The 16,063-nt window shown below is 32.8% G+C and overlaps 1 protein-coding gene across 2 annotated transcripts; it reads right to left on the bottom strand.

Annotated features, from left to right (window-relative positions):
* Nucleotides 1-568: 568 nt before the first annotated feature.
* On the bottom strand, nt 569-12,448 carry LOC132757870 (uncharacterized). 2 transcript variants are annotated; one of them, XM_060749318.1, is made up of 4 exons: nt 11,956-12,448; nt 7,027-7,201; nt 4,470-4,614; nt 569-3,260 (listed from the first exon to the last, which is right to left on the bottom strand). In XM_060749318.1, exons 2-4 carry the CDS (start codon nt 7,183-7,185, stop codon nt 868-870), a joined length of 2,697 nt encoding a protein of 898 aa, XP_060605301.1. In that variant the 5' UTR covers nt 7,186-7,201; nt 11,956-12,448; the 3' UTR covers nt 569-867. The 2 variants fall into 2 exon arrangements, with proteins under 2 accessions (XP_060605301.1, XP_060605302.1); XM_060749319.1 differs by lacking the exon at nt 11,956-12,448 and adding an exon at nt 9,275-9,400.
* Between the last annotated feature and the right edge of the window lie 3,615 nt (nt 12,449-16,063).

Raw genomic sequence — 16,063 nt, 5'->3', positions numbered from 1 at the left:
AACATGTCAAACTGGCATATTATCAGGGCTCAGTTATTTGCATAGTCATGTTTATGCATGAGCATTCGGTAGGTTTCATATAATCATAATTATGCACGTTTTCTATAATAGAACCGGTGCTTTCCGTCTCCAGTTGGATTAATATACTTCGTGTCACCGAAACTTCGACTTTATTAAATAAGTATCGTTAGTTTCATGGGGCAATTGATGTGTCATTAAAAAGGAGATAAAAGTGTCAAAGGTAAGATCTTTGTCGGAAGCATAATTTATTTTTAAAAAAATCGGTGATATAATTTGTAATGTTATTAATCAAGACTATATTGTCTTAGCAAAAAACTTCTTTTTTTAAAGATAATGCGAACTCAAATATTTGCAAATTTATCACATTGCAGTGCTGAAACGTTCAAGTCAGTTGGGTTGGCATTAAAAATTCGTTTTTTTCTCTTTCATAAACTAAGATAAAAACTTATCCAACACTTTTGCACAAAGCTCAATTACAAACAAACACAATTCAGAATAGAAATTATTTTCGTATTGAAAAAATGTCCAAACAAGAAAATGGGGAACAAAAATTTTATATTTGCCTTTTATTTTTGTATTCAAATATCGCTCAGTTTGTATAAATGTTTGGTTAGAAAACACAAAAATTAACAAAGACAATTAACAAAAAATATCGAATTAATGAGAAAGTCAAACAAATGCAATGATAAATAAGGCGGCAAACATTGAATAGAATTAGGTTAAATAAATGAAGATTAATTTAATCGAGAAAAAATATCATTCATTATTCCATCTTTCTCGTTTGTCACAACGTGCGTCATTATTCAATTACTAGTACATACCAATATAATACATGTATTATACCGACTATATAACTTCCACAATGTCATTCCATTCCCCTAGTTGCTTTCTTCTAATCTCATTACTTATTTTTAATTTTTGTGCGATATCACTTCGTACGCTTGACCTACTACTTACACTGATTCCATCAAGGTACATGTCCATCTCGGCAATTGCCGCCAAAACTGATTCCGGTCCGTCTGTAACTGACATATCAGACGACTCCGAGAGAGCGAAAGACGTGTTTGCTTCGTGATCAATACTTTCGCTACTGCGATTTGATAACTGCGCACTGTATTCCGAACAAGTGTCTGAAATAAGCTGAGCTTTATCTCCAAACGAATCACTAAAATCTAAATTTAAATGATTTAAAGTACGAGTAGCTTTTACTGATTGGTTATTATTTTGCGGCGTACTCGCGTTTGACGTTTTCTCATTCCGTCTTGGACTGAGTTGCTCCCAGCTTTGGGAATGTTCATCAATTTCTGTTATTTGTTTATTGGGATTGACTTTTGTCCTTACCGGAAGAGAACTTGAGCGTTCCAAACAAAACTGTCGCCATGAATTTTCTGTATGATTTTCTCTCGCATTTCGAGTAATTTCCTCTAAGGAGAGCCGCAAGTCATTGCAACTCGACACCATTTCATCTGCAACCTTGCAGGTTAGAATACTGCTTGTAGAAGACGTTCTACTTGGTTCATCGAACTGAATCAGATCTTCCGATAAAGATCGTACCTTTGAGGCGTTTATTTGGTTAATCATGTTACCATGCAAGTTGTTTGTATTATTTCGAGGTATGTCTCTGCTTCTTATAACCCTGAATTTGTTCTCCTTCCAATTGTGCCAACTTCCGTCAACACTTTCATCACTGCTGAATGACCTGTCAACACTGCTATGACTACTTGTTATGTCTTGGTTTATGTAAACATCTCCAGTAAATGTGTATGATGCATTAACAGGCTTGAGAACGCCATTGCTATCCGTACTTAAAATGCTGGTTGCACTAGAATGAATACTAGGAAAATGATCACTTAAGTCAACTTGACTTCTGCAACTGTCTATTGTTGAAGATGAAGAGTGAATTTTCGAGCAGGAAGACACTGTTACAGTGCTCGGTATTGATCTAATATCGTCAGAGAATGGACTTGGTGGTCGTATTATTGCGGTAGAGGTGCTCGGATCACTTCCTTCATTTATCGACGTGTTCATTGAAAAATCTGTCACTTCGTCTACTACAACATCATATGGTGCAATATCAGAGTTCATGTAAATATGAGCTATATTACGGTTTGGAATATCATTTAATATTTCATTCGAATTACTGTCCGAAAACCGTCTTTGTGTCCATGTTTCTACCAAGCTATTTGAGGATTGCCCTTCTTGGCTTTCCGTATCAAAATACGAACCGCCTAACAAACTGTTTAGTTTCACAGCTTGTTCATTGTCTATGCTTCCAATACTTTCACTGTCTTGTTCAGGTTTATCAGCAAGTTTAGACTTAGATTGACGTACTTTATCAGGGTCCCAATTTATACTAAATTCTGAATTAGCGTCAACCTCTCCAAGTTCACTCCCACGCCCAACAGAAGTTGATGTTCTTTGTGAGTTAGGTACAGAAAGTTGGCTTTCATCCTCATCTGGAACATATGATGGATTAGATTGTGCAAGTTTATCGTCTGTTTCATTGTTTTCTTCTACTTCTGGGACCTTGAATGTAACGGCGAGTTTCATATCAGTAACATAGTTTTGTGACACGCTATTACACATGTCAATCGCTTCCGTATATTCTGCACATGATTGCAACATTGGGGTATTCAAAGAGATTTCAAATTTAATAGGTGAGTGAGTTTGAATTTCAAGAGGCAGAGCATCGTCTTCAGAATCTAGAGTTGATCCCATGACAGTTTCTTCCTCTGTCACGCGCGTAAGTTTCAGGCAAGGTGAATAGAATTTCGAGATTGGTGGTGGATCTCCGAGAATATGTCTGACATATATTGGCATTTCGACCATCTCGTCTAAAACATCGGAGATTTGCACTACACAGTTGTCATTCTTGTTAAAATTCCCGTCCGACACTTCGTAAAATAATCCAGTCTGCGACACTGGTACAAACAGTTCACAGTCTCTCTCGTCTATACATAGCAGGTATCGATTGTCCCTATCTAAAGACCTTTGCGCTTCAGGGAGCATTAACTGATTTAGCTTCTGAATGCCGATTTTTCGTAATACCTCGCCTTCAACGACAGGACGCAAAAAGCTTCCGTGACTCTCATTTTCACCTTCGGGCGATTCCGTAACAACAATTGCCTCAAATTCTGTCGTACAGAGGAAAAAATCAGTATTTGCTCTTGTGATAGATTCAACAGTTCGGTGAGATGAAGGTTTGCTAAATTCGAGACCTTTACTGATTTTGAACCACCCTGGAAATAGAAAAAATACAAATAAATACAAATCAGAAATAATTTGACCATAGGAAATTATATATACATACATTTATATGCATGTTTTTAGAGGCAGAATTGTGTATTTACATTCACGGTCTGACATATGACAAACATTTTCTCAGATCGATGTGTAAACACTTTTATCAACAGCCTATTTTAATTATGTAAAAGGGCATTGAAACCTTGTGCAACAGAATATTTACTTGCTAAAATGCAGACGAAAAAGTGAAAATATGTGATACAAAATTATGTATGTGATAAATAAACAAAGTTATAGTAATCACTATTGGTTTTTAGTGCAAAGGCCGAGAAACAATATACATTTTATATTGCCCTAAATCACAGGTTATTGGATATTATTCTTATTTTATTACTGAAGTCTTTGTTGTTTGTTTGAGCTTTATTAAATATAAATGTGTGCATGTTATTGTACCAACTGCGTTTAAATTTCATCACTACATGTACCATGGAACCTCTATGACAAACATAAGTGCTCTTAACATAAAGAACTATTACATAACTTGTAATCTTTTTTATAGCTTCATATTTGCTATTGTACTTTAATTGCAACTGAACTAGCCCGTGCTCAGAATCTTGAAAGCGCTTATAAATAGGCAAAAGGCATGCATACATGTTACAGTTTCTTTTTATTAGTTGTATAAAACGGTTGGATTCGCTTCGCTTTCAACAATATCAAGTTAACTCGTCTGACTGATAAAGATATGTGTTTTTACTATTTGGATCAAAGTGATACAAAATATAATCACTGTTATTGATATTTCACCTTTTTGTTCTTTGTAATGTTAACATTTGTTATGCACATAAATTTGATGACATATTTGTGGCGTATTTGGTATGAAGTAAAACTTTGCCGGCATCTCTACACATATTTTCATTTGACTGAATATACAGATATCTAAGTACTTAAGTGGTTCTACTGAGGTGCCCGTTCGTGCCTAAGATAATGCACGGAGGGATACCCGAGGTTTTCTTCCACTAGTGATGTTGGGAAGAAACCATCTGACCATTACAGTGTTGGTGCCTCGTACATAATGATAATTACTTTTATCAAAGTCTGACTGAAAGCTGATGTGTAACACAGTCAGTTAAAAGAGGTCTACAGGCCTTTATCCATGTCAAGGATATGCACTTCTTAAAACCATAATGAAAGGGTCGATATTTTACCCGCGTAATCTTCAGGAATGACAACTTCCGGTAAAAGTTCTTTTATTGTTCCGCCTTCCCCCTTGCGCACGCATCTCGCAAACACCTTCCGGCTTGTTCGTTTACTGTGTAAAAGCACTGGTTGACGAAGATCAAAGAAAAAGTTCTGAAAGGAAAATAAAACGGTTCATTTATACACAGTGTATGTGAAGATTTACGTTATCAAAAATAAACAGGAAGTTGTTGCTCAAAGGGAAGATTTCGCAGTTTTAATGTTGTCTTTTCGGGAATAGAAGTTATTTTGTGTTTAGAATAAACTATGAATTGTTGTTTGAAATAGAGAAATAAGAAGAAGGCTACATAACATTAATACAACCCACTTATAACCCTCTTCCCAATATACAAAACATTGTTCTAAAACATAAACGGTTTAATCGTGATTGTGTGATCGAAAATTGGATTTTAAACAAATATAAATAATATAGGAGTAGGCAAAGCTTTTGAACTGGAAATCAGATAAAAATAACCTAAACAAGAGCTGTCAAATGAGACAGAGAAGCTCGACTTATTAAATAATGAACACTGTAAAGGAAGACAAAACTATGAAGAAAAACAATCAATTATGATATAAATATATTTTTGTATCAGTATCAAGAAAGCGCTCAAATGTTCGATATTTTTGCGCAATACAATATGCAAGTGACCATGTCAATAAAAGTTAAACAGACATTTCTACGCTCTGAATTATGGAAAAGACAACAATTTGAAATCTGAAGTCAATCCCTTCAGTAACAAAAAAGATAAGAGCAAAAAGCATATAAAGTTTTTAAAGTAAAATTGTAAGGTCAAAGAGGAAATAACTCTTGAAATAAGGATTCTAGAGTTATGAACCTTGTCATGCATGATGTAAGTAATGACAAAGAACAATTATCTTTATTTATAATAACACTTTTCAAATAAAATCTTAAGTTCAAAAATTAAAGGGAGATAATTCTGGAAATACAGGAGCTATTGTAATAAATATTATCACATATGACAAAGGTTTTGATAACAAACATATGTTTGAAGACTGAATTAAATACTTGAAGAAATAAAGCAGTTGCAGAAAAAAAGGGAATATTATAAGTTTAACGGTGAGATTTTATAAAAGAATTCCAAATTCAAAGTGGAAATAATTCTGAAAATATTCATGCTAGACTTACGAATCTTATTACAAAGGATGTGGGTGATAATTAGTAGCAAATATTTGAAGTTTGAAGAACATACCTTAAGAAATAAAGATGTTACAATATAAAATAATATTTTTAACATGAATTCTAAGTTCAAAGGGGGATAATTTTGAAAAAAAACAATGTGTGCCAGAGATATGAATCTTGTCACACATCACGTGGGTAATGATAAGGAACACATATTTGAAGTTTGAAGTAGATACCTTAAGAAATAAAGAAGTTATATTAAAAAATAACTTTTTTTAAAATCTCAGTTCATCGGGAGATAACTCTTGAAATGTTGATGCTAGAGTTAAAAATCTTGTTGATCCCTTAAGAAATATAAAGGAGTAAGAGAAAACATAAATTTAAAGAAAGTTCAGTGTGAGATAATTCTGAATATATTGTTTCGAGTTATGAACATTGTCAAATAAGATGAGGTTGATAATAAGGGACATATAAAGTTTGAAGTTGATACCTTAAGATATAATAAAGTTATAGTAAAACTATTTTACTGCTCTGAAATCTGGACGCGGACGCCGGGGTGAGTAGGGCAGCTCTCCATATACTCCGTATAGTCGAGCTTTAAAGGAACACCTGGGTCGTTATACCGTTTATTGTTAATAAGTTTTCCACAAAACATATGTATATGGTACGGATACGGTATTTCAGTCTAATCTACGCTTAAAATGAACATGATAACAAAAAATAATTAATTGCTGGGAGGTTGACTAAGTTTATTCCAATATATCGAGTAAACGTCCACCTAAATAAAGTAAATTTAAAGATATTAAATTAAACAGTATATTATTTATATACTTATCATTATAGTTGTACAAAATGTTAACAGATGGCGTTTGTTAATTGAACGTGATTGTCAGACATATATTTATTCATATTTTACCGAAATACACATTATTTTCCTTTGGAAGTCAACTATTTGTGTACATTCGTTAAACATTAAACGCCTTCTCTTCTTGTTTTCATCTAACTTCTTTCAATGCGTCCAAGATTATTATAAATAATAGTCGAGGTGCTCCGATTTTGATTATTTCTTAGGCGAATTCCGTTTTTTTTTATTATTTTGAAAAACCTAGCCGATTATCTGAGGCCGGGCAAGCCAAAGCCCGGGTCCGAGAAATTAGACTTCCCCATATTACATAATATCAAATGTAGGATACTATTTAAATATGATCTGTTTTAGCGCATGTGAACATTCGGATTTTAGAGACTGTCAAAACTTATATTAGCTATAAATAAGAAAAGAACAGATATTTTCATTTTTATCTATTATAACTGCCAACATATATCTATATTTGAAAGGAACTATTTTTCTTTTAAAACAGATTCATGTGACGACAATGTATTACCTGTAAATGTTCAGCACTCGTGTCTTCGCTGCATTGTACCACAACAGGTAGTTTGAAATTTTTCATAACTTGTTTCAACGTATAATTCTGAGAACTCCATTTGTAATCGCTAGAAACCTCCGCTTGAGGTCGCTCCCTCTTCTTCCACTGTTTTCCCATCACGTGATGTTGGATTCTAAAATAAGAATTTTGAATTTAGCTTAAAGTTAAAAAAGTTTCTCATGATATCAAAGTGGCTTTTTGCCATTTATTTGTATTGTTAACTCCCTAAGATTTAACTCCCTAAGACGTTGAGACATTTCTTTAGTATTGATAGTATCACGTTTTTATTTGTTTTGGGTCGTCAGACCAAACAAATAATGGTAGCGAAATTTCAGACCCTGATGTTCTATTTGCAAATAACGAAGGTAGTCCAAACTCCTCGAAGCGGTTACTTCCCTTCATATGTAGATTAACGCAGAAAAATTAAGGGGAGATCACTGCGTAAAGATTGTCAAATGACAGGCGCATTAATTTTCGTAATGAAAAAATAGTTCCCGATTGGTCGAAGATTTCTAATATTGTGTTATTATTATAGCTTATATTCAGCTCCATGATTATTTACTTCAGTGTTAAATAACAGGTTTACCGTGAACAAAATATATCGAAATTAATAAGGGTTACAAACTCTATCTCAGACCTATATGGTATTCTTTAGGCTGTTATCATATAACTCCCCGTGGTCGAGGGGTTAACGCGTTCGCTTTTGAAGCGAGAGGTCCGAAGTTCAAATCCCAGGTGAGACAACTCATGTTTTTTTTTTTTGTTTTTTTTTTTTAAGCCAAATAAACATTGAACTGAATATCATTGTTGCAATTAGTCTTATAGCCAATTTACTATAGTTATAACATTGGAAACAGAATTTGATGACACTCTACAAACAAATTGGTTTATAATCTCACAACCTTCACCTTTCTGACATTCTGAGACCCAAACAAATTCAGTGCCTTCTGTGCTTTGATTTATGTCATGTTTTGAATTTTCTTTGTGAGCGTTTTTTTTTGTGACAACAGCACGTGATATCACATGACTAATATGTAAAGAATAATATATTTAAACATCATCTGAAGCTATCAGATTTTATTCCTGTGTCCAAGTCTTTGAAATATGCTGTTTTTTTTTCTCTTATAGGTGTCCATGGCCGAGTGGTTAATGTCGTTTACTTCAAACCACTTGCCCCTTGTCGCTCTCTACTGCTGGTTTGAATCCCGTCAGAAACTTTGTATTATTTCGTGTGAGGAAACTATTAAGCTATCTTACGCACGAGCTGACACCTAAGTTCTTCCTCCACCCAATGACAGAAATATCAAGTAGATTCCGAGGATGGACGGACACTATATTACTGCGTCTCAATGGTCGAAACATATCACATGTTTTAATAAAAGTAAGCCTAAAAAGACAGATTTTGTCTGACCATTTACATCTAAATGAATTGAATCTTGCACTGGTCAATTATACACGGACATTTGTCTTATTTTCATCGTCGAGTAAATTCAATGGATCCTGGCCATGTAAAGTAGTCTGAGCAGCTGTTTAAAGTATACCGGTCCATAAATGTAATACCATAAAATATTTAAAGTATTAAGCATCATATAGACAAAAGATACGAAAGCATTTCACATGGCATTGTGTACACCGGTCTTACTGATGATATTTGAGACCGGTGTGTATACAATGTTTCACATGGCTGTTGTTAGAAAATGCGGGATACATGATCCGATATTACATATTGATATGTAGCAAGATAATAAAGTGTCCTAGAACAAAATATTATTATTCAACATATAAACGTTCAAAGTAAATCACTAAGAACTAGAACTTTTTTTCAAGAAATATTTTGTTAGAACATCCAAGTTATAATTTTTTATTGTTTTATCAAATATTTGAAATACTTATTGAAAATGTGTCCATTGTAGACCAATTCACTTTTTTCAGTGCGTTAAATTTATGTTCAATGTCATCATACTGTCAAATTCTCTATGACTGTAAGTTGTACTTTTAATTTCAGTATGTATAAGAAGTTATATGTCAAACGATATTTAATTAGCAAACGTACTCGTACATGTATATCAAGTATCGAAATTAAAATAATTTAATCAATATTACATTATTGAGCGAAATAAACAAAATCAAAATTTTTTTTTACGATACAATGTATTTTCATTATCAGCCATTGTGGTGTATTTGAAAGTTCTATAATTTTTCTTACCTTATTTGCTATGCGTTTAGATATTTTTAAGATTGATTCCGGTATAAATATCCATTAATTTTATAAAGCGCATAAGTGTGTTGTTATTCAATTTACAATACGATAAATAATGTTAAAATAACTTGTGTGAAGTTTTATAAACTACACAATTTCTATGCATCAGTGATCGTCGATTTTGTTATAAGAATTTTAGTGAATATACCATTTTTTATGAAAAGGTACATGTCTGTCAAATACGAAATACAGTAATAATTCATTTTTTTGTTAAAGTTTTGCGCATTTTAAACGTTTTGTGTTAAATCAAAAATAATTTCAGGTGTGCAACAAATTTAAGTTAAACACAAAATGCATAATATTGAATTATACGGTTACAACACTCCAAAATGTTATTCGAATTCAGTGTATTCAAATTGTGCATGTAATAACGCCTGGTTGATAAATCGATGGTATAAAATTAGCTTGTTAATAAGCTTATATCTGGAAAAAAAAACATTATGCTGCCAAATTAAAATCTATGTTCAATGCCATCTTACTGTCAAATTGTAGTAAATAAAATAATAAAATTGTGAATGCAATCCTTGCAAGGTTGATGGTATTAATCATATCTTTTTTAAAGCAAGTGTTATTAAACCCCACTTAGAAGCTCCGGTGTCACACGATCAATTGATTTGAAATTAAGCTATCAATGCATCTATCAATTTGGCATTCGTTTAAGACCACAATCTTAAATTTAAGCGAATATTTTTTTTGATTTAAAGTTTGCATGTCTAATAAATGATTGTATAGCTATTCTTTGAATTTATCACGACCATAAATAATTGAAGAGTTTTGTTGGAATGTATGGTGTTTTGTAACAAAGCTATCGTGTTTTAAGGTGTCGTGCTGCTAAAAATCACGAAAACACGACAAGCCTGTTTGTCGTGTCTTCAAGTCTTCAATATTTTGGCCTTTTGGTCTGAAAATCGCTCACGCCAAACGATATAAATCACATAAAACAAACGACTTCTATCGTAACTAAAGCGTTTAAAAAATATACACGATTGAAGGGAAAGAGATACATCGTGTGTCTTTTCATTTATTTTTTTTATTTTTTTTATTTTTGTAAAGCACGTGTTGTTGCGCGCATACGTGTAAACATGCTTTGCAGGTATTAAGAAAATGTAGCGTCATCAATAATGTCTTTGCTATTCAAATTGATTCAATTTTGATGCTTGAACAATATAAACATCCATGTATATCTAAATAGCGGATCACTGGTGTTTTGCCAAAATCAAAGATATACTGAAGTGACAAAAAATCATTGTTTTAAACAAACTTAAATTTATAGTAAGACTTCGTTTATATAATAAGATCATTGTATAATTTTATTTCTAAATGTATCGCCTTGTTTCATATATAGCGATCATTAAATGGTGAACACTATTAACATATAATAAACGATATTCATATTGTGCATATCATCAGATGGCAAGTAGTTTTTGTTTAAATCTTTCTCGCAAAATGCCTTTCTTTCATCTAAACGTAGGTTGATACTTAACTGAACAATATCCAAAATTCAAAAGTACAAATGTTTAATAAAAAAGAATTTTAATTCTAAAGAATTTATGAACATTGTATTATCATTATAATAAAATTATTTGTCTCCAACTTATTTTAAATAAATGAAATTTCTTTAATACTTTAATTATTTTGATGTGCATTTTGTTTATTTTATATTATGCATCAATCTTTAAAAATACGATGTAGCGTAAACTTGTAACGGCCCATTTTTATTTAAACGTGTATATAGTGTATTACGTCACAAACATGTATAGAAGTAGAAGAAATAGGAAGAGTTATTCATGCCGACACTTTAATGCACGTCTTCACTTATAATAAAACTGAACCGCCCTTATGTATGATGATACGCCTTAAAAACAAGCTTTTAGACACTAAGATGCTACATATTCAGGGTGTTCAGGCGCACATTGAATTATCAATGAACGACATTATAGGGCGAGTCATAAGTATTAAGTATATAACATAATAAGTAATAGAAAGAGCATCAAAACACGAGGCTATCTGATTTGTACGAGAGGGCGTAGTCCCTGAGTATTAATCAGATTGCCGAGAACTGTTTTCATGTTGAAATAAAGTTAACTTCCATGTTTCTCAACGATTAAGTAAGCTGACTTCGAATAACGAACCATTTTACCGCTGAGGGTTCGAATCCGTCTCGTGACTTGCGGTACTTCCATATAACAGTGTCGCTTTGCAAGCCTATACAATTCTGTGCGATTACAAGCAAGCAACTCTTTCTTCCGTTCACTCTACATTTTTAGGAGCATGTAAATTTTAATGTAGACTAAATTAACCACTGTCTAAATGTCTAAAACAATCAGTATTGTCAATGTGATATATTAAAGCACGATAGCTATGAAACTGCTTTTAATCAAATCTCAAAACAGACGATTAGATTGAACCAAAGTCTCAAACGAGGCTATAACTGGGACCAGAACTACTTTTAAATCGGAAAGTTTACACTTTTAGGTCTGGGCCAAAATAAACAGTTTTAAATATATGTCTGTTAAACAAAAGGTCATACAATATGAGTAGTAACTAACTGTATTAAATTCTAAGTCTCAAATATATAACATCAGCCTTTTAACCTTTCACCTAAAATGAAATGTAAGTATACTTACGCCTGTTTACTGTATTTTTTCACATGTTATAACGACTGGTTACAATTCGTTCCTTGCATTATTTCAATATTGCTGTATCATAGTTAACTTTCCCACATAAATTATTTAACACGTTTTATGTTTTTTGTTGAGAATGTATTAATTTCACAAACCACATCGCTATTTTTTTTTATCTAACTGGCGACTGACTTCTACACCGTAGTTGACTTAGTATTTTGAAATATTCACTACCTTCAAAATACTTAACTAATAATACCACTAGTTAAATCCACCGTGTCGTTTTATAATACTAAGTATTTGTATAAATATGTCCGATGAATTAAACGTTGTCTTATATATAAAAGAGGTTTTGTCAAACTTTAAATACAACGATACCGTAGCTTTAAATACCACCTGTTTAATGTTTACTTTTAAAGTAAAAAGTTGCCAGTGATTTGCGATGCCCTATGTTTAATGTACTTCAACAATTTATAAATACAAAAACCTATATGTCCATTAAGTAATAGAAAGAGCACCGAAACACGAGGTTATCTGATTTATACGAGGGGGCGTAGCCCCCCGAGTATTAATCAGATTACCGAGTGTGTTGGTGTTCTTTCTCTTTTGTATCATAGTCAAACATAAAAACACGTTCCCTGTTGTTACAATATGAAACCCCGGCAAAAATGAACCAATGAACGAGCATCTAAATATGACATTTCTGTCGATTTCACTTTCACTGCCGTCACAAAATGTAAACCCTAGCAAAAATGAGCCAATCAATGGGCATGCTCTGGAGTGCGGGTAACTAATACCCGCACTCCAGTTAACGCACTGCATGTATATGTATACGATTTAACCATGACACATTTTCAACAGAAAGGTCTCCAAACTATGATACAATGTATTTACATAACGCATTGTCCAACCATTCTATTGAGAGAAGTCTTTATATTTCAATGATATCTCCCTTACAATAGAATGACCAGACACAACAGCGCTTACTGAACATTATCAACACGCGATATCTTTAAAAGCTACCGAACTGGAAAATATATACACAATTATTAACCCGTCTATCCAAAATATTCCCATCGGTTTTATAAACCTGTTGGTTTGCGATTTTTTTTTCGTTGTATCGACTTGGAGTAAATAAACGGCCTCGCTTCACTTACGTTTTAAACACTTTATACGTATTTCCCCCATTTGAAGAAACATATACCTGTTGAAATATGTCATCCTTCATTAGTCAACAATGTATAGCTTAATTTTAAACAAACAGAGATATAAAAAGATTTTATTATCAAGTTACTTCTAGCTCTCGGGCGTGATATTTAAGTTTTAAATACAATATGTTTATCAATAAAGCATTCCTTATCCATGTTTTTCTACACTACTTTAGTAATCAAGAATTGATCGATCGCGAGTTATTTCTTCTTTTAACAAATATTTGTCATGCATCATTTTGAAATAGTTCGACATTAAACAAACAGTTATCAAAGTTCGGACATGACAAAGGAAGACAAAGTTATTTCGGAAAAAAATCCACTGCAGGAAATAATCAACGTACCCCACCGTGTATATTCAGTAACGCCGAACAGCCGCATACGGCTGCGAAGACATTATTCTTTATCCCTCTAGATTATTGTGAAAATGATGGCTTGACCCCCGTTTTGAGCGAGATGTTGGCTTTTTGTCGACTCTTATAAGTACAACAATGCATATTATACCGTATAATTTTGATTTTCGGTAGGCAATGACATTTATTAAACCTCTGGTTGAATATAAAATTGAAAATAACCTGATAAAATGTGATTTAAGCCGTTTTTATGAGGTAACACCGGTGAACGTGAATAGTGCTTCGCGGTAACGCCGGAAAATGCGTTTTTTCATATAATGACATATTAACTATCAGTCATACATGTAAGTTTAGATTTTCCACAGTTTAGCCTTTTCTACACACGAAGAAGAAAGAAATACAACGATACAGAAATATTTAAAATTACCAGTACATTCAAAATACCATGTCTGTGTTATTAATAAATTTTACAGTGACAATAGTTCGAAAATGTCCCCTGCCCCCTTAATATTTTAGGCCTCCGTACATAACTTAAGTATTTCAATTCTAAACATAGGTTACTCGACAGAAAACATGTGATATTAAATGGCTTAAGACAGGCGGTGCAAGGGTAGAAATGGCAAAATCTTATTAATTATTAATTGTTTATGTTGACGTACAGGAACGGCGACAAAAAGTTGATTTTTCAGGGACAAGTAAAAAGTATTGGAAATGAGAAATAGATCATTTCCGCATAGTAAGGTATTCTAGTTTTCTTTAGGCTGCTAGGCTGCAGGGCTGCCAACTTCACGAACATGGTATCTTTTTTTATTTTCAAAACTTTTCCTAAAAACACATTTGACGTAACGTTTCGAAATAGTTACAAGTAAATGAGATAGGATAATTATAGGCTCTGGTTGATACACATGTGTGTATTGTATACACATAAAAGTATGCGGATATTTAATAATCACACGGCATTCCGTTATTGTTGATTTTAAAGTTGGTGCACAAATACAATGTTAAAAAAAAGAAATTAAAAAGTTAGATAATTAATCATAAAATAAGGAATAAAAAAACAAAAATAAAACAAAAAACATCACAATAACAGCATGACAGGAAGTTGAGTTGGAACCTATTAGTTCAGTTAAAAAGAAAACTTGTGATTTACCATCTTGCCACTATGATAATACAAATAAATTGATTAGATACTGTTGTTTATGCCTCCGTTATCAGATGATAATGTAGATTCACTATTGATTGGATTTTCCAAAGTACCTGTGAATCCATGTTATTATCCTATGACAGTAAAATGGTTAATTTTATTTTATATGAAATTGTAATGTTTTTCAGAATTAATGGCATTTGGGACTTCAAACCTCTCGAAAGGTACGACCATAAGGATATGCATTGCAACTTATGTTTTTTTCTTTTTTTTTCTTAAGTTTTTTACCTTATGAGATATCGAGCATAGTTTTCAATGTTCGTTCATCCGTATCAAGATTACATCATGCACACATAGGAAGAAAATAAAAATGTATAATGTGATGAAAAATAGGGAAGATATTCAAAGATAAAAATCTTTGCACTTCATAAACATGTCGCGGTGTTACCCTATACTGGTATGTCACTAAAACGGTGATTAATTCGTGTGAACAGCTTGTAGATAAGAATTTGAAATAACTCACCGACAACCTAGAAGTGTATTACCAAAATATGACGGGTAGAGCCGAAAGAATGCAAACGATGCAGATCTGCACCAGGTTAAATGTGAAAGTATTGAAACAAGTCACCCTACTAAACAGTGGCTCTTTAACATTTTGATGATCTGTTTAGATGAGGGTCCTTGACACTTGCGTTGTAGTCCGATTTAAAAGAACAATGCTTGTTTTCCAAAAATCGAAGAATTCTGTGCCACGAAGAATATTTTTCTCATTATTAAGGATGCAATTTCGATACAAAATACCCAAAAAATGACTCTTCTAGCACTTTTTACAAAATATCAACTAGTGTGTTTTCTTTCACGAGGAGATACATCTTGCGTGAATTCTCTACCATAAAGTTAATGTTGACCCACATAGTCTTGGTTATAACATTGTGCCTACCTGACCTATGGTTCAACATAAAAAATAGTTCTTGGTTAAGAGCTTGTTTTAAAATGAGATACTCAGACTTATTCAAATGTGACTGGGCTAGCGATAATGTGCTTGCACCATCGACAATGTGAAAGAGCCCTAACAAATGTGATAGAGCCAATACAAACATTCAATTAGTGTCAATATTGTGGAATATTGGCGGTAAGTATTCATAAAGAGACCAAATTGCACGAGTTAAAAGAGACTTACTTTCGTGAAATGTTTAAGCGGGAGTTTAGCACGAAGTAAATTTCGCCAAATCACTGCAACGCTATTTATAAGTTACCGTCAAAACAATTAACATTGAATCAAAGAATGAATATTTGACGCACCACATCGCCGGAAACCAATAAAAGATTGTGCATACATGGTTCAAGTTTCAAAAAGAAAAACAATCTAGATCAAGACACTATTTTATGCAAATTTAGGAAAACCT

Source organism: Ruditapes philippinarum, unplaced genomic scaffold, assembly GCF_026571515.1.
Source record: "Ruditapes philippinarum isolate M1 unplaced genomic scaffold, ASM2657151v2 ctg624_1_1_1_1, whole genome shotgun sequence".
Lineage (NCBI taxonomy): Eukaryota > Metazoa > Mollusca > Bivalvia > Venerida > Veneridae > Ruditapes > Ruditapes philippinarum.
The sequence above is the reverse complement of the archived record's forward strand: the minus strand, read 5'-3'. Positions and strand labels throughout refer to the sequence as shown.